The 20691-nt window shown below is 38.8% G+C and overlaps 1 protein-coding gene across 2 annotated transcripts in view; it reads left to right on the plus strand.

The window, feature by feature from the left end:
* Nucleotides 1-20691, plus strand: part of CHCHD3 (coiled-coil-helix-coiled-coil-helix domain containing 3) — a 103394-nt gene that overhangs the window by 42418 nt on the left and 40285 nt on the right. Inside the window, exons 5-6 of one of the 2 annotated variants that reach the window (XM_075273924.1) lie at nt 15935-15949; nt 16189-16272. In XM_075273924.1, the coding sequence (XP_075130025.1) occupies nt 15935-15949; nt 16189-16272 (99 nt within the window). The remainder of the gene's footprint in view (nt 1-15934; nt 15950-16188; nt 16273-20691) is intronic. The other variant, XM_075273923.1, reaches the window with a different exon arrangement.

Here is a 20691-nt window from a genome sequence, read left to right on the forward strand (position 1 = left end):
ATTAGATGTCATAAATAAACTGCAGCATCTCTGCTGTATTCTCTGAATCTTAAAAAATTTACTTGGAGTCTGTTATCTTGTAGAGATGATTCTAGTTTCCAAATGTGCCTTTGTTATTCTGGTTTGGAGACCCATATTTATATTCAATTGAGGGTAAAGGTTATTTCTCAGGAATCTAAAGATGAAAACAAAGTCCAAACAAGCTAAGTCACATTCCCCAAACACTTCTCCACTAATTTGCATATGAATAAAATGGAGATTTATATGAAAATGGGTCTCTAAAGCTTCATAACAGAGGTATATTTGGAAACTGTGGAGTAGTCTTTACAAGGTACTGTGGTTATTAGTTTTATAACCAATATTCTGCTCACAGGCTCTCTATAAAGGGAGTCTACCACCTCCCCCAAACACATTTATCTGCCGCCACCACATTACAGAGCACATTACATTAAATAACATATACAAATGAGTTGGTTGGTACACTTTGGCTCATGCCTTCAGCTTCAGAAGCACTGACCCCTCTTCCCAGTACTATAACATCCACCCTACTTGCTGAAATCTCAGGCAAAAGAGACGAGGAGTTTGTATGACAAAAGCAATGCTCCTTGAGCTGAAACCATGTCTTGAGTGCTCCGACTTCCTCATTTGCTGAAGACTTAAAAGTTATTTTTCTACAAAAATGACATACATAACAATAGCATATTGTTATTCATTGTAATGTGATGCAGTGGTCACAGTTTATTATGCTTTGGGGAGGCAGCAAATTCCCTTTAAGCCCTGTTCACCATTTTGTTTCTGTCCATCACAAGTTAGAGACCACTAGGATAAGTTGGATGAATCTTAATGAATCCTGGATATATTTTCATCATCCTACATCATAATTTTTCTTTTCTTTAATTTTTTTTTCTATATTTATTTTTTTTTTATCCCTGAAGTTTTTAAAATGTGGTCACTCCCTATGGGTTTACACTTTAGGCCCCATTCACACGGGGAGCGGAAGGGCAGATTTTGGCACCAAGAGTGACGCTGAGAGCCGCGTCACCCTCGGGCCAAAATACGCCTGTCCCCTACTGTCGCGGCTTCTGACAGTCGCGGCTTCTGACAGTCGCGGCTTCCCCCTCCAGAGTAGGCTCAAATGAATGGGCAGTCTCCGGAGGTTGCTGCCGCAAGGAGGAAGCCGCAGCTCAATGAGCCACGGAATCTGCCTGAAGAAAGGGCAGCTCGCTTTATTTTTTTTCCGCTAGCGGCAACATGCCGCTAGCAGTCTCCTTAGACCCCCATTGTGAGGTGGCAGATTATGATGTGGATTCTGCGCCATAATCTGCCCCCTCTGTGCACATGTGAACTAGCCCTTACTGGCACCTCAGGGACTCTGCAAATTTGACTTGGCGTAAAAAAACAAAAACAAAAGAAAAATTAACACATAACGCAGTGCACGTCATCCCGTCACGGCTTTCCCCTCCAGATTAGGCTAAAATGAGAAAGGTATATTCTGATTTCATGTCAGGTAGCGAGAAAAACATGCACATGTGTCTTTTTATATAGTGTATGTAAACTTCCCTTTGCCTGATTCATTGGGGAAAATGAAAATAAAGTTTTGTTGGCCAAATATATTTGTGTGAAATTAGTGTTATGTACTAGCTGATTATTATAGCAACAGGTTTTTATACTTTAATGCTACTTTTGTTACGTCCATCATCTGCTCATAAGCTGCTATGGCTAAAATGGACAGCTGGTATAACAGACATTATCGTTTCCAGAGAGAATGCTTGAGTAACTGTTATACGGGTATATTAAATTTGTTTTTGTTTTTTTCCCCCCATAACTCTAGAAAATTAATAGGGCATTAAATTATTACTGCAGTGTGTCAGGAAAGTACGCTGTGTTAAGAATTGTCCTTTGACAAATTAAAGATTATCTTTTTTCATTGTGTTGTACAATGCAACACAGCAATCCGCCATATTAAAGCTTAATCAATAACAATGTTACATTAATTACTGGAACGACTTTATGTATTGGCTAGATTGCAGATTGTAAATGTTGGATTACATTAACCAAAGCATCTAATTGCCAGATGGAAAATAACCATCAGGTTTGTTGCAGGCCTCAATCATAATGTTTGAGCTGTCAGTACAGCCTCATATTTCTGTCAATGGTGAGAATGGAATAATGGCATTATAAATACATTTATTATACAGGCTGATTACTTTCAAAATTCATGTGACTGTTACTGCATTACAACTGCACTATGAAATATGAGTTATAAAATGCACTGCGGCTGCAGCAATATTGAGAAATAGGTAAGCATGAAAATAAAATAAATAAATGAGCAGTCTATGAATCACTGTGTGAAACCATTTAAAGGCAACCTGCGCTCTCATTTAAAGCTACACAAACATCAGAACTTGTTGGTGACATTGTCATCTGTAAAAGGAATGTCACATCTATGTTTCTTCAGTATCTTAACCCCTTCCCGACATGCGCCGTAATAGTACGGCGCGAGTCGGGTCTGTAACTATGGCGACCGCCCGGGAGCCGGGCGGCCGTCATAGCCGCCAGGTGTCTACTGCTTCAAGCAGTAGACAACCGGCTCTAATGCCTCCGATCGGTCCCCGGACCGATCGGAGGCATTAACCCCTCCGGCGCTGCTGTCAAAGGCGCCGGAGGCGCCATCTTCCCGGCGGCGCATGGGCGCCGCCATTTTGGCCGGGATCGCCGGCTCCTGGAGCATGCTCCAGGGCCGACCCCCCGTTGCCATGACAGCCGGGAGCCTTGTTAAGGGCTCCCAGCCAGTCTGCAAATTCTCTCTTTTGCAGGCTGGTGTATACAGCCTGCAAAAGAGATGATGCTTTTTTGCAATGCATTGCAATGCATTAGCATTGTAATGCATTGCATTAGTGATCAGACCCCCTGGGGTTCAACACCCCTAGGGGGTCTAATAAATGCAAAAAAAAATAAAAAAAAAAGTAAAAAAAATATAAAAAAATATAAAAAGTATTAAAAGTTCAAATCACCCCCCTTTCCCTAGAACAGATATAAAAGTAGTTAAAAACTGTGAAACATATACATGTTAGGTATCCCCGCGTCCGAAATCGCCCGCTCTACAAATCTATACAAATATTTTTCCTGTTCGGTAAACGCCGTAGCAGGAAAAATAGTCAAAAGTGCCAAACTGCCGTTTTTTCACTGTTTTAATTCTGCTAAAAATTTGAATAAAAAGTGATCAAAGCAATAACATTTCCCGAAAATGGTAGAACTAAAAAGTACACCCGGCCCCGCAAAAAAAGACGCCCTATGCATCCCCGTACACCTATGTATAAAAAAAGTTACGGCCGTCGGAATATGGCGACTTTTAGAAAAAAAATTTTTTAACACCGTTTTGGAATTTTTTTTAGGGGTCAAAATGTAAATAAAACCATATAAATTTGGTATCCCTGGAACCGTACCGAAACACAGAATACAGGGGACATGTCATTTTGGCTGCACAGTGAACGCCGTAAAACCAAAGCCCGTAAGAAAGTCGCAGAAATGCATTTTTTCTTCAAATCCACCCCATTCTGAATTTTTTTCCTGCTTCCCAGTACATTATATAGAATAATTACTGGTGGCATCATGAAGAAAAAATTGTCCCGCAAAAATTAAGACCTCATATGACTCTGGGAGCGGAGAAATAAAAAAGTTATGGGGTTTAGAAGGAGGGGAGTCAAAAACGAAAAACGAAAATCAAAAAATGCCATCGGCGGGAAGGGGTTAAAGGGGAATGTTGTAATGATAAAGAGGAACTTTCTCCAACTTTACAATCTTCTAGCCACCACCACTTATACAATCAGTCTTTTCAGTACACAGTATGATGATTAGACTTTCAGGTGGGTGGTCCTGACAGTAGAGCCTAATTAGCATATTGGGTGATGAAACTAACAGAAATGAATGCTCAGGAATAGGGGAGCTAGAAAATAACTTCAACTGCTCTGGAGTCAGAGGATCGCCAACTATTTCAGGATGTAAAGAGAGGTGGAGGTGGTGAAAGGTTGGTCACCTTTAAATATAAAAAGGAAGTGTTTTATATTTCACTATCTCCCGATACCCCTATCCTCATGCTTAATAGGTCCCTGTTGATCTCTTCTTCTTCATCCCTATCTTTATACACAGGAAATGCCCACTCAACCCATCTTAGTTGAGTGGGCATTTCCTCTGTTTCAAAACAAGGCCAGGAAAGAGACCAGCAGGGAACCTTGTAACCTTTTTCATAAACAGGCAAAATCGTATAATGACGCTGAAAAGAACTGTCTCAAGTACTTTGTTTAAAATGGCTTAAAATTCTAAGCAAGTTCTCATAAGGACAGTTGTTCTTGCTTCCATGAATAGGCGACACAGAAATGTGAAAGAGCCTTTGAATAGGTGACCAATATCAAATCAATTGGTGTCTGACAACTGGCATCTCCACAAAATCCTCTTCTCACAGCAGCTGCTTGTTCCATTGTATGTACCAGTGATGGCTGCTGTTAACAGATGTTCGTTGGGTATTGGACCCCACTTATCTTTTATTGATAACCTATCTTATGGGTTGACAGTTTCACACATGCAATTATGGTTTGTATTTGAGTGAATTTCCCAAACTGCACTCTCTGAATTCACAGAATCAGTTACCCATTATTATGTGAGTCACTAGCTCACTGTGGTAATACTGTACTGTACTGTACTGTAAGTAGCCCTGTTGGGAGGTAGTGACTCACATGATATACAGCCCATATACAGACTGTAGTTTTCTGCCATAACTGCACATGTGCATCTGGTTTTAATGTCTGATATTCTGATGCTTTGTCAGATCAGAACAACAGACTCACAACTATATAGTGAATCTAGTCTGTGACCGTACTATGTGCTGCTATTCCAAACACACATTCTCACACACACACACACACACACACACACACAAACAAACACACACACAAACATATTATTTTCTTGCTTTAATGTCTATTCTATGTTTTGGCATTAAGGAAATATGAAATATTTTGCTAAAGAACGCTAATCCATATTTTACAAGAAATAAATGCCACTTATTAGCCTTTAATTTTACATTTATCCCAACATAATATATCTTCCATTTACTTTCTGCTCCAGAATAATATAAACTTTAGTTTTAATTTTCTTCTTCAAAATTGGTCTTTTAGAGATCCCTTTGCGTCCAAAAGAGCTTTTTTTTAAAAGACAAAACACTTGAACTTCAAAGGGCATGAAATCCTTTTCATCACTAGAAATAAAAGGATTCTTGCAGTTCTTACAGTATTACATGAGTGAAAATTAATATTTTATTTACATGTTGTATGTGTGTCCTACACTAAAGTGTGATCTGTGTTATAATAATTTTACAAGGACATTTGACCAACAAAATAGAAGTTAATGCCCCTAATACCAATTGAAAGATTAAAACTTAATGCTAGTAAATATCACAGATGGGAATTTAGTTGATCCTTGTACTTTGATACATTAATAGAGTACAGGTAAAGTTTAGACATACACTGATCAACTATAACTTTAAAATTGGTAAATGACATTTTGTTGCTGTAATAGACTTGTGAAGGGGTGGGATATGTTAAGTGGCAACTAGATCAGGGGCTCCCAAGGCTTCTTGATGTAAGTGGATAACAAAAGCTAGCCTGTCTGGTCTTCTGCAGCACAATTGCTGAAATTTGTTCAACTGATAGAAAGTCAGGTACCCTTAAAAATAAGCACATTTTTGGTCTAATTGGTGCAAGTTTTATTTTTTTGTGGAAAAATTTGTGTCTGTTTGTCATTCGTGCTCTGGTAGCCCTGCAGACTTACTATAATTTATATCAAGAAACTGGCCAGGAGCTGGACTTGGTATCTCGAATGGTTTGAGGGACATGATAAATCAAAGTTCAAATTCTACAAGGATCAAACTGATCAAGTATCTTTAGGATGTGCTGGGAATAAAGACCCACCTCACAACTTTAGGACCTACTGCTAACTTCTTGTTGCCAGATAACCAACAAGAAGTTATAGTCCATGTGTTTACCGATCAGAGTTGTCTGTCAGCATAGGAAGGATCTATTAGTAGGACTTGTTAGTGGAATCTGTAAGTTAAACCGCTTTTCTACACTCCAACTCCAGCTCCATGGTTGACTATTTTTCAGAAATTTCTTGTCTACAGTAAAGCAGTTCATCTATAGAGAAGTAAGAAGTCTCAAAAACAGGGAGACTTTCCTATTGATGTTTTGTGGCCAATATGGTGAGAAAGAGAACAGAATTGTGCTTGTTGACTTAGACCAGGCAACTATCCAGAAAATGATTGACAATGTCCAGAAGTAATGTATGGATTTTCAAGAAGAGGTCAAATGGACTAAATCTCATCCAGAGGCAACAACATTCATTACACAGAACTGTGGTGATGATGCTAATAAAGCAGAATCATGGCTGAAAGAAGATCTGCCGCTTCTTACTCGAGATTATTATGACAAGCATGAGTCCAGCACTAAAGTCATTACAGGCTTGTGATAGAGATTTCAGCCTATTCCATACAAGTGAAGGCTTGGAGGGCAGGGAAAGCGCCTCTAGTACAGGAGAAAGCCTGTGATTCTGGTGAGAAAACAAGAGCAGAACAAACCAAGGCTGCTTGACACAGAGGAGTCTGAATAATATCCTCACATGACATAAGACAAAATCAGGGTTAGAGAGACTCAGAAGAGATAGAAGGTTCTTATGAAAATCTTCAAGAATTCACTAAGAAAAGGAAAATGAATTTGAAGGAAGTGGTCTTTCTGTATATGTGTTATATAAAGGTCTTCAGTTGATAACGCTTAACATATTTTTATGTTAAACATTTCTGAACTTAAATTCCTATGATAATAAATATGCTACAATCTCTGCATCTAATAATTTAGCCAATATTCATAATATATAACATTTTAATAATTCTTAGCTACCCTTCTACAAACTTAGATTCCACAAACAACTGACGCTAGGTTCACACCTGCGTTCTACTCTCCGTTCTGTGCTTTCCGTCTTCTGCATGCCAGAAGACGAAAAGCACAGACCGGGTCCGGCCATGAGTGGCGGTGAACGTTTTATGTTCTCCGCCGCGAAACCGGATTTTTAAATCCGGACACAGAGTACTGCATGTCTGACTCTGTGTCCGGATTAAAAAACCCGGTTTCGCGGCGGAGAGCATAAAACGCTCACCGCCGCTCACGGCCGGACAGCTTTCTCACCCATTCAAATGAATGGGTGAGAGACTCCTGCAGGTTTCCGTATCCTGCTCTGTTTTATGCAGGAAACGGAAACCTGCAGTACGGAGAGGACAACACAGATGTGAACGAGCCATGACTTAGACTCTGACTCCGCAGAACTGCTTCATAGGATGGCGGTTTTATTATCATCACTGACTGGTGTGAACACCCAATACAGATATCAAGAAACATAACTCAACAGTACGGTGGATGGCCCACTTCTCGTTTTACGGTCACCTGAATGCTAATGATGGTTTAGTTGACCCCAGGGGCCCCATTGACTCCATGGGGTCTGTTCCATGTCAATCTTTTCTTTTTTTTATTGAAATCGATGGACAAAAAAGTCTAGCCTACAGTATTTTATTGTCCTATAATTTCTGATGAATCTGCACTGTATAGACACCAAATGCAGATGTGAACATACCCTTACTTGGTTCCTACCATTATCAAGGCTTATGTTTCACAGGAGTAAGGAAGCCCAGTGGATTTTCAGATTTAAATCTGTGAAACCACAGTGGATTTTGCCCCTTCATTTAGTGAATTGGTGACAGTGTTTCCTCTAGAGTGTTCATTCATTGTTCTCTCCTTTTCTATAATAGATCCATCTAAAAGTCTGATATAATTTTTACTTTTGGATATATATGGGGACGGTAGCTTGGCAGCAGGAGTGGTGCGGTTCCAACCGATCAGAGATAGCAACGCAAAATCTGATGCAGCACAAGTTTATTTAGAAAAACAGCAAAATAAATAAACCTTCACTTCAGGAGCAAAATAAAATACAGCATTAACTTCATTCAAAAATGCCAAACCAAAACCCTGCTTGTCTGAGCACTAACTTAAAACAGTATGAATCTCTACTTGTGGCTTACTATCAGCCACACAAACAAACAGATAACAGAGTTAAGTCGCACCAGTCTCTCAGAGTTGCAGGACAGACTCTGGCACCACCCACTGACGCACACGCCAATGTTATAAGCCTGGGGAAGATGCTTACATTTTAATTAGCTACCTTGGGTGTGGGGCGGAGCTTATGGGGCTCTGCCTAGTTAAATTACCCTGTTTGACAATAGTTTAGGCTTTCTAAGTCTGGTACTAATTACCCATGGACTGACTACACCGATTGCTTCTTTGAACGATCTTGGTCACATTGTGGCCACTGACCCTTAGAGAGTACGGGTATTTATTATCATTATATGTGAAATTTTCCCAAAATATGAAATATTTATCGGTTACTTCTTTGGAAGTTTTATTAGCATTATGAGTAAAAGTTATGTTTTTATTGTGCGGTTTTTTTTTTGTTTTTTTTTTTCAAATGTGGAACATATTCTCTGTGAAGTCTACATTTTGCAGGAGCCATGAAAGACCTGTTGTGATCTGGTTAGCTCCAAATCCTAATGGAACATGCAAATATAAAATCATGTTTTATGGTAAAGTTTATTTTACAATTTTTATTGCTCTAGTAGTATTTACACTTAAAAATAACCTGTTACAAGGTTTGAAAAGCTCATCTGATAAACACTGTCACCTTGAGCATATATGGGTTTGGATATTGTTTATCCAAATCCATTCAGCCATTTCAGAGATATAAACCCTTTTTAGTGTTCATGCAAATTAGGGTATACTAGCCAAGTGTGGGGGGAGGGGGGGTAGCACTGCATGACATAGAGCTATGGCTCTCTTCACTGATCTGATATTAGTCTATCCTTAGGGTTATCAATTCGAATAGAATCATAAACCGCTTTTACTTGCACATGTGAAGGTGTTTGTTCCTTTTTGGTGTCAATTTAATTTATTCATCTAACTGTATTAAATTATTAAGTGAGAGAACAAGGAAAAGATTTATACAATACATTTTTTCACTTGATAATTTGGTTTATGAGATGAGTATTAGTTTAAAAGTGTATCCACCATATTTCGATGTATCCACCATTTTTCAATGTTTAAAAAATAAAAGTTATACAGTAGTGTGAAATAACTTACAATAAACCCACTTTTTTCAAAGGCAAAATTTTCTACTGACTGTGAGACCTCTCTCCTGGAGTGCAAGGAGCTAAACAGTTGGCAATAAAGATCCCAAAATAGTTCATAATTTATACATTCGGTGGTAGTAATTTTGGTACATATACATCTTTGTTCTCTCATTTCCATGATGTATAATAAAATAAAACAGTTGCTGTGTAAAAGGCAGAAATGTATTTTTTATTTCTTTCAATTTTATTATTTGTCAGTGACTTGATACTGGTCGAGTTCTGTGCATTCAGCTTGTTTAATTTGTGTGATACAATTTAGTAAGTGTTTTTTTTTTTTGGTGCACATATCTCCAAAGGATGGTCTGGTGCAATTGTCTGTGAAAAATTCTGCCTTCTGTATATTGTATGCTGATGTAGTTATGATAGATCGCCATTTAGAACGTTTGACTTAATGCCCATAACCATTTGTGTAAGATCAGAGCAATGGTCAGAAGGGACACAACCCTTGACCTTTAAGTCTCAGTGGGAAAGGCAAACTGTCTCTTTATGTAATGGTTTGTGCATTTAACATGGATTTTTCCAACAACGGAGCACATCATCTTGGGATTTCTTTCCCCTTTCACTTGCTACAGGCTGTTTCTGACATAAACAAATGCGTCTTTGATGTTTATGGTAAGTTGTGGAAGGGGGGAAAAAATAAAAGGTTTTATAGGGGTTTTACAGGATTATAAAAACATGGATTCCAAAAACAGCCAACACGTTGTGAAGTGAGTGATCGACAGTACCAGACACAAACAGTGGACAGACATGGCTCTCGTTTTTGGATTCTAGGCTGCCATTTCTTTTTTAAGTCTTTATGGTGCCATATTGTACTCAATTCTATAATAAAGCAATCACATTTTAATGTTTGAATTAAAATATCCTGGTGGCGTTAAAATTCCAGATACAGTATAACTCACGGTTTCCACACTGTGTCAGATAGATATAGTGTACATTGTCATTTCAAATGCTATAAATAGCTCAACTCAAACAATAATCACCGCTACCATTTCCTCAGTTTTGGATAGTTATAGTGACATAAGCTTATGGAAAGTATGAAAGAAGCACAATGCAAAGCCCAGGCTGTAAGGCTCACCCTTTTGACAGTGGGGGGATATTGGTGCTGAAGGTAATGGCAACAATATCTCCAGCACCTGGGAGCATACCAGTAAAAGCTGACAGTGCGCTGAGTTCAGTCTGTTCGATCACTGTATAATTCTGTCCTATTAGCCAATAATCAATTTATAGCTTAAACACAGTTTGCATTTCTGTCTGAGGTTGTAGGTGTGTACAAAAGGAGCATACTGCCTCCTCCACCTTCCATGGCTGATAATGTTCTGTCATTCCTGCAGGAGAATCTGTACAATGGCTGAGAAAAGCCCCAGTGACCATAATATAGGAGGTCCGCTATTATCCGCCTGCAACCTCTCTGCGGCGAAACCATTTTATTTTTTTGACTGGACACAAAGTCGGACATGTGTCCTTCAAAAATAAACAAAAAACCCAGTTTCCCCACAGAGAGGTTTAGGTGGTCACCTGCGGTTTGCTTTTAAAACCTGTTCAAATGAATGGGTTTTAAAACTGACTGCCAGGAAGCCGTCCCCTGTCCAGTTTTGCTGGGGTTTAGGACAGAAACCCGGCGGAATGACACAGAGCGCACAGGGGCGCAAGTATGGACACCCCCCCTTACATTGTCAGCTGTGAGATTTGCAGAATGTTCATTTTTTCCAACATAGCAACAGTTTGTACATATGTCTTTGAGCAGAATAAACCCCTCACCCCTCCATTCAGTGTGTGAAGAGAGAAAAGGACCACCCTCTATACTCAATGAGATAAGCACAGTGGAATGGAGTATATCTAGGGGTGGACTTCCTTAGTAACAAACGACTGAACAGTAAAATTGGCTAGAAGGGAGACACCTAATGGCAGGAACTTTAGAGTTTTTTTTAGGCAGAAAACAGACCCTTTTTTAATAAATGTATAACATTTCGGTTGCAGGCACTATTAAATCAGACTAATTTGTCTGTGAAGATAGTGACCATTTAAGATTGTGTTTACATCCTCAAACTTATGCTTGTCTGAGCCTATGTATTTATCTGTCAGACAAACGCTACCTTGCTAGAGGAACAGTCTCCTGCTCCCAGAATATCAGATCCTTGAACTGGAACGTGGGTAATATTCTTTTTAAACATTTAGGAATAGTAGGTACAACCCAATACCTTTCCCAAGTAAGTTCCTAGAAGTAGTCTTACACTCATTTTTGTCAGTTACCTGTATGATTGTATTTATTGGCATCTATAAATAATAAAACCTCTTATAATTTTTGCGAACATCATTGAATAATTGTATATTTATGTTTAAAAGACTGCATGCTGTAAAATTTTAGGCTATTCTTCTATGTTAGACTCCCATTTCTTTGAAGAGCCCATATTCTTTCCCAGAGTATACTCAGAAATTCATTTCTTCGCCTATTTTGTGTCTCTCTGGTGTTTCTGATATATAATAGTTAATCCAAAGCATTTCTTCAGTAAAACAGTGCTGCCGTTTCTGAAGTTTGAAATCACTTTATCACCTGTTTACGTGATAAATGTAACAGCAGACAAATTCCTCTTGGTGTCTATATGAGTGCCATCTTGATAGATGGGCCTCCCACATCAAAACCTATAATCTGATTTATGTAAGGCTCTGCACATGGCAAATCAGATTGCAGCAGATAAGTTGCTCTTTGCACTCTGCTGTAGTGTCGCTAGAGGGCTTTCTGTTTATTTACAGATCTCAAGCAAAATGTTAACATCTGCTGTGTAATGTCGCCTTCTTGCAGACCTGCTTTTTATTATATTGCTGTGGATGGAATGTTTTTATGGTTTCTAAAGACCATAACTGTTAAACATGTTACATTATTTGTGTATTGCCTTTATTTAGTATTTGTAGTAATATGAATAGAGACTTGGGGAATGTTTACAAAATTATTAATAAAAAAGAATGACTTTCGGGATAGCATTACATTGTTAGTTGCCTTTTTTTTGGTAGACAACTTTCTTAAAGGAACACTAAACACAGTACTGGCATTTAATGCTACAATGCAAGTCTTTGTCATGATACAAACAAGGACCCAATTACCGGAAAATGAATTTATCTCAGAAAATTACTGCAATTAAACGTTTTTTCATACACGGTTTATGTCTTTTGTATTGGAACAACAAAACAGAGCAAGATAGGACAAAAATTATATCATTTCACACACAATTCCAAAAATGGGCCAGACAAAATTGCTGTCACCTTCAACTTAATATTTGGTTGCACACCCTTTCGAATAAATAACTGAATTAATCACTAGCAACTAGCAACATGCCACTTACACCTCAACTGGAAGTTTGGACCACTCTTCTCTTGCAAACTGCTCCAGGTCTCTCATATTTCAGGGGTGCCTTCTCTCAACAGCCATTTTAAGAACATTTTAACCATTTTAAGAACCAGAACGGTTTTGGAAATTGCAATGTCAGTTATATCTACGGTTTCCCCGTAGATATAATTGTAACAGTCTGCAGAGGAAAACTCTGCAAACTTTCTGTTTAATTCACTACGGGAAGAACCGCGATGCGTTCCTGCTGCGTTTTTTCCTGCAGAGCTTTATAGCTGCAGGTTGTCTCATGGGGCCTTAGCATAAAGGTTGTTTTGTTTTTTTTTTTCAACTAAAAAAGCAGCAACATTTTATTTTTTTTATTTTTTTTAAATTCTACATTGCATTTTGATCCAGAATCATTGTGTCTCAGTGTATTAAAATGAGACTAAGTTGTATGAAAAATTTATCACCATATAAGAAATAGTGTAATCTACAACAATACCTTGTATTTTTGTACAGATTAACTAGATATTTGGCCTAGAAGCCCTAATCCTGCTCCTAAAGGACCTGCCTAGCAATATGTATTTAAAAAATACATTAAGATAGACTTTGAAAATGTAACCTCTCTTTCGATGCTATGCAGATATGAATATTATGCCGCTGCCTCATCAAAAAAAAAAAAAAAAAGATACAAATTGAGTAGTTTGGTTTTTAATTTAATGTTACCCATTTATTTTTTTCTTCCATCATTGAGTATTTGAAGTATGGAATATATAATTGTGCCTGTAGAGTTACCTATTGACCTTTCCTATTGAACCTGTACAGTAGCTAAAATACTCCTATGAATTGTGGCTGTCAAATATTTTTTTTCTTTTACCTCCTGTTTGTCCAACTGTGAATTTAAATTGAATTTTATATATGTAGAACTTGAAGTCTAAATTGCTCCCAACTGCTCAAGTAATGTGCAGGCTCCTGCCAGGAAAGTGTGCTCCTTCTTTTCTTTTGAAAATACGTTTGTCCTTTTTAGATGTCCTAGTTTTTTTTTGTATTCTTTAAAAAAAGAAAAAAAAAAACCCTTAGGATGAGCAACTATTAAATGTAATTTCCTGGCAGTATTGGTTTACAGTAGTTTAGTATTTACTGGGTATCCTACAGGTAATCTTTTATATTAGTGTATTCTGACTCCTGATGTTGAAGGTCACAAATGTAACAGCTGCTCATCTTTTGACCTTTCATGATCTCGACCTTCTCTTTATGTGTACCAGTCAGAGTACTCATATGTTTCTCATGTTGTGTGACCTTTTTCTGTCTCTGAAAGTAGCTGGATTGCAGTGGTATAATTCTCAAGACCCTCACATCATTTTTAATAAGAAACAACAATGGCAAGAAATCATGTAGCATACTATATGTATTACTTTTTGTAGGACCGTGTACAATATACTGTGTAAACATTATAATAGCTTATGTTTTTCTATGTGTTGTTTGCTTTCTCTCCATTCAGTAGCTCTGAACCGTTTCTATGATGTACTTGTACTTAAGAAGACCTGTCAGCAGGCAAATGTTGTTCATGACATAACGCTTCAGAGGGTTTTGCAATGTGATGTGCCGTCCCTGTGTTATTCCTCTTAGAAATGTATGCATTCATTTAAGAAATGGTTCAAGGAGGTGGGTCCCTCCACATTCGGCCTGAACTGGTAACAGTTGGCACTTTATTTCTGGGATAAATAACAGGAAGAGCCCAATGTAGGATGGACAGATATTGGAAAACATCATGCAGAATTGTTACATTTTTTGGAGAATAAAATTATTTACTAAAACAAACATGTCAGGAGTATTTAAAGGTCCTCCCAAAACAAGATGATTGATATGTTGATGCATTACTGTCCATGGGAGGACAAACACTTACAGACTATGTATGCCAATTGTTTGTCCCGATACTATTTTATTGGTAGTTGGCAGTACATTCCTTAAATTGTTCTCATTACTTTTCTGCGCAAAGCCATAATAAGTGCTGATGATACACCATATTTTTTATTTTACACCCCACTTGCCATTTTTAAGACAGTCAGTGGGGATTAAGGCTGGGGCAGGGATGCCTCAACCTGTTAGATTTATTGTAACTCAGCATAAGTTACAGGTAAAAACTATACATCATTTGCAGGTATAGATTTGAGTTCTGGTGTAGGGGCTGTAAAGTTGGTAGGCCAACCTCTCTATTTTGCCACAGTTCAACTCCAAATCTGATTCCTTCATAGATGGCTAACAGCCATGGTCAAGCAGATGCTGCAAAGTTCCTTTAATTCACAAAAAAAAAAATTACTTTCATTCCTATGAAAGTAAGTCGCCAACAAACTATACATTTAGTTAATTATACAATCTCAATAATTATATAACAAAATTTTAAATAATGATTTTATTTTGATGGCAATGCTGGTACCTTTTTTTTTTTTTAAACTCTATCTCCACCCAAAACTGGCTTGACTTCACAAGTCTGGACAAATGACTGTTTGCTTGTTATATGTAGGCTGGGCTTACACAGTGCTTTTTGTTGTATTATCTTGAAAACAACGTAGCTTCTTGAAACGCTGAAAAAAAAGTTTGGACAAATCAATATAAAAACATAAATTAAAAAGTAAAAAGATTTGTATTTTGAAGTTTTGATCAGTCATAATCATTGTCATTAATTTAAAACACCGGAACTTTAAAATAAAACACTTTTGTTTTTAGGTTGTTTTTTCCAGATGTATTTTTCTTGCACTTTAAAACTCTCACAAAAGCACTGTTTGAAGCTAGCCTTCCACAGGCTAGTTATTGAGAAGAGTAAATGTCGTATCAGCGGTTCATAAAATGCTGAGGCCTCACGTTGCGGAGACACAGCTTTTTTGTGGCAGATTTTGCTGCATTTTTTGAGCCAAAGCCAAGTGTGACTACAATGGGGAATATATAGGCAGTCCTTATATTTCGAGCTTCTGCTCAGTCCACTCCAGGCTTTGTCTCTCAAAAACTCCAGCAAAATCTGCAACAAAAAAAAGGCTGCGTTTGTGCAACGTGGGTCCTCAGCCTAAAAAGGTCTTTAGGCTAAGGCGTTACGTTTAGCAGAAATGAGACATATAGTTGTTCTCAATATACAGTATATACCGTTCGTGTTGAAGCTACCTTTGGCTTTGGCTCAAACAATCGCAGTAAAGTCTAATACAAGAAAGCAGCTTTTCTGCATCGTTGGGCTTCAGCTATAGTTACTTTTTACAGAAGAAAATGTAAAGTATATATAAATTCAGTTTTTTGATGTTGCTTGACTAGTATTTTCTTATTTTCCCTTGCATCTGCATAAGGAATTGAATGGTCAAGTAAGTAGATATCACTTTTTTTTTCATATATATCGCCTAATGTGGCTCACCTCTTGCCCTTGATTGTAATTTGCCAGGTAGCACTACTCTTTGCTTCAACCGTTTTTGTTTTTTTGGGGTTTTTTTTTGTTATTGTTTTTTTCTTCACCCAGTTGTCTTCGTTTGGTAAATGGTACTCAGAACCACTTTTTTTTGTTTGTAAGTTTTATATTTTCATTTTCAACCTTCTTTTATTCTAGGCTAAGAAGCTCGAAGAAAAGGAAAGAGAGCTGAAAAGGCAGGATGAGTATTATAAGGAGCAGCTGGCCAGACTTGAAGAGAGAGTAAGTGTGTTCTGAATAAGGGGGTAATAAACTTGTATAACTCTATATAAATAAGGTATAATGGAATTTTGTTAGGTTACAATTTGCTGTAGTGTTGATATGCTGTAGTTTAGTGGTGTTATATGTAAACTGTACAGATAACGCTCTTCACAAAGTGTATTGATTTAGTGTTTGTCAGGTAATGTATATGCACCAATTTGGTCAGGATTAGATTAGCTCCAGTTCAATAATTATTCTAGAGAATATGGCTATATTAACACAAATGGAAGGCTTTCCATTCGTATTTGCATCCATTTACCGTACTTCAATTAAAAAAATAAATAACACTGCATGTTGTTCTTTTCCATTTATGGGTATGTTCACACTGTTATTGAAGCCTGTTGATCTGATCTGTCATTTAGCCTAAATATACATAAAGTATATAAAAGAGACCTCCCATTTTTATTGTAAGCAATGAAAACCAATGTAAAGTCTTCCATGTGTATCCACTAATATAAGGATTTTTTTCCATTTATATTTAAGTTTTTGAATATTTTAAAGCACAAATGATAGCATAAAAGAAAAGTATACAATAATCTACCCAAATAAAGGCAACAGTACAAGTACACTTTCATGATAAAGTACAATAAAAAGAATAGAAATGGTCTGAGGCAGTACAATATCTCCATTTATCAGTTAAAGAGCTCTCAGATAGACCATTAGTAGCATGCAAGCAGTTAAAATCAATAGCTAGACACTGAGTAGAGTGCCCTCTATAAAAAAAAGTGGAGAGCTATAAACTATAATGCATAACTTCATAATCAGACCTGGAACAATGACACAGTAAAGAGAGGGAAGGGGGATGTAGACTGAGTAAACAATAGGAAATGATGTAATAGAAAAGAAAGATTGGAAAAAAAAGACAATGTAAGTTCCATGGGAGGCACACAATTGAAATTGGGGCAGGGGAGTCCGAATTGGACCGATTTTGGAAGTTACATTTGGAAAAAACTTTTTACCCATTCCAGACTCGACATAAAATGATAAATTATTTTAAATCACATTATAAAGTTTTTATATGCAGGGTAGTTTGGATGTTAATGGTTGGCGTCTTTCCAAGAAACTGTTCTGGCATCTTCAGGTCTCTTGAGACGTTATGAATAACACGAACGTGAAACGATCACAGGCCTCAGTGGTCTATGACGTCATTCAGGATGTCTCTAAGACCAGAAGAGGCCATAACATGCGCAACAGAATCCAGGAAAGATGAGTAACACTGCTTCTTAGGTTTTTCACCTCCCCTGGGCCTCAGCATATTATGCTTTTGGGTCTCAAGAGACCCCAGAGTATTATAGCAGTTTCGATTATGATCTGTGCGGCCCATCAAAACCGATGGGTGAACCTCTTACATGAGTCATGCAAGATTCCAACACATACTGTCAGTGCCGCCCACTGGCCTCCTCTCTCATTGTAATGAGTGGGGGCTGCCGAGCTGCACTCTGCAGCAATGGTGAGGGGCGGGCCTCAGGTCAGGCCCACCTCTCACAGTTGGCCCACCAAGAATTTTTATTCATTCTTTTTTTTTTTATGGCTAGTCCGCCCCTGCTCTGAATTAAAAATGGACTGGCAATTTTGTCCAACTTGTCATTACGATGCTGGCAATGCCATATTTATATTGGTTTTATGTTTTACTGCTTTTACAAGTAAAACAAACTTTTTGAAAATTAACAGTTTTCTTGAGGTCACCATATTCCATATTCTGACGCCTATAACTTTTTTCTTTACTGTTTTGTTGGCGGAGATATGTCAGGGCTCATTTTGGTATGTAAGTCATTTGATCACTTTTTATTGCTATTTTTGGGAAAAGCAAGGTGATAAAAACACATTACTTTGCACATCTATCTATCTCTCTATCTATCAATCTATCTATATAAATTTATTTTTCTTTTACGGCATTCACTTCACTGTCTGGGAAAAGTGATGCTATTTTTGGAGGGGTGATTTATATGCACAAGGGAATACCTAACATAACTTTTTATTATTTTTAATGCTTTATTTTGTTTCATTAACCGGGGGTATAAAAAGTCTTATTTTTACTTTTTTTCTGTAAAATGATTTAGGTGCTGCAGTCAGCATTGACTCCAGCATATACAGAGTTAAATATTGAATAAGATAAGATAATCCTTTAATAGTCCCACAGTGGGGAAATTTCAGTATGTTTCAGCTGCATAGTAATACAGATACATGGTAATACACAGTAAATATTGCAGAAGTAGTAGACACACATATGCTGAGAAAGATATACTAGGAGTCCATAGCAGCTTAGGAACAGAGAAGAAAGAAGGAGGACATTCATAATCATTAGTTCTCTGTGCGGAGTGATCTTTGCTTGGTCTGATGTAGATTATACAGCCTGGTCGCGGTTGGAAGGAAGGACTTGCGATAGCGCTCCTTCTCACACTTGGGGTGAAGCAGACGGTCACTTACAGTGCTGCCAAGTCCCATCAGGGTCCCATACATGGGGTGGGATTTGTTCTCCCGCATGGAGGTCACCACGGACAGTATCCTTCTGTCACCCACCACCTGTACTGTGTCCAAGGGGCTCCCCAGGACAGAGCTGGCCCTCCTGATCAGCCTGTCAAGTCTATTTCTGTCCCTGGTTGATATACTGCTCCCCCAGCAGGCTACACCGAAAAAGATGGCTGAGGCAACCACAGAGTTGAAGAAGGCCCTAAGAAGTGTCCCCTGGACTCCGAAGGCCCTCAGCCTCCTGAGCAGGTAGAGTCTACTATGGCCCTTTCTGTGCAGTGCCTCCAGGTGATCAGCCCAGTCTAGTTTATTATTGAGGAGCACACCCAGATACTTATAGGTCCTGACTATCTCAATGCATGTCCCCTGGATCTCCACCGGGGTCGGAGCACCTCTCCGTTTACTAAAGTCCACCACCATCTCCTTGGTCTTCCCAGCATTAATCCTGTGCTGGTTCTGCTGGCACCATTCAACAAAATCCCGATTTAAGTCTCTGTATTCCCTATCGTCGCCATCAGTGATAAGGCCGACTATAGCAGAGTCATCGGAGTACTTCTGTAAGTAACAGCTGGATGAGTTGTGCCTAAAGTCAGCAGTGTACAGTGTGAAGAGGAATGGGGCAAGAACTGTACCTTGTGGTGCCCCCGTACTACAGATCACAGTGTCAGACACACAGTCCCGGGCTCTCACATACTGAGGGCGGTTTGTCAGGTAGTCTAGGATCCAGTTGGACAGGTGATGGTCCACACCACCAAGGTTCAGCTTCTCCCTCAGTAGCCCTGGCTGAATGGTGTTGAACGCACTGGAGAAATCAAAGAACATTATTCTCACAGTGTTCCCTGGTTTCTCCAGGTGAGAGAGAGCTCTATGAAGAAGGTGGATGATGGCGTCATCCACCCCAATGCCCGGCCGGTAGGCAAACTGGAGGGGGTCCAGAGCGGAGCTCACTAGGGGGCGTAGGTGTGTCAGGACCAGTCTCTCTAGGACCTTCATCAGGTGGGATGTCAGTGCTACAGGTCTGTAGTCATTGTAGTCCATCGGGTTGGGTTTCTTTGGGACTGGTACCACACAAGATGTTTTCCACAGTTGAGTAGAATATGCTTTCTAGTTGATAATGGGGAGGGGGGGTTATATCATGAACAATAGTTCATGCTACCCACTCCACTGGAATTATCTGAAGTAACAGTGACATGGGAATAATGAAGTAACTTTCTCCTCTCCCTACACTGTCACCTGCACTCGTTCTCCTATACACTGTTTAAAGTGAAAGTGCGAGTATGTACACCTGCAATTTAACTAGGGATATCTCTAAATCTACACTCACCGGCCACTTTATTAGGTACACCTGTCCAACTGCTCGTTAACACTTAATTTCTAATCAGCCAATCACATGGCGGCAACTCAGTGCATTTAGGCATGTAGACATGCTCAAGACAATCTCCTGCAGTTCAAACCGAGCATCAGTATGGGGAAGAAAGGTGATTTGAGTGCCTTTGAACGTGGCATGGTTGTTGGTGCCAGAAGGGCTGGTCTGAGTATTTCAGAAACTGCTGATCTACTGGGATTTTCACGCACAACCATCTCTAGGGTTTACAGAGAATGGTCCGAAAAAGAAAAAAACATCCAGTGAGCGGCAGTTCTGTGGGCGGAAATGCGTTGTTGATGTCAGAGGAGAATGGCCAGACTGGTTCGAGCTGATAGAAAGGCAACAGTGACTCAAATAGCCACCCGTTACAACCAAGGTAGCCAGAAGAGCATCTCTGAACGCACAGTACGTCGAACTTTGAGGCAGATGGGCTACAGCAGCAGAAGACCACACCGGGTGCCACTCCTTTCAGCTAAGAACAGGAAACTGAGGCTACAATTTGCACAAGCTCATCGAAATTGGACAATTGAAGATTGGAAAAACGT

The sequence above is a fragment of the Leptodactylus fuscus genome, chromosome 5 (assembly GCF_031893055.1).
Source record: "Leptodactylus fuscus isolate aLepFus1 chromosome 5, aLepFus1.hap2, whole genome shotgun sequence".
Lineage (NCBI taxonomy): Eukaryota > Metazoa > Chordata > Amphibia > Anura > Leptodactylidae > Leptodactylus > Leptodactylus fuscus.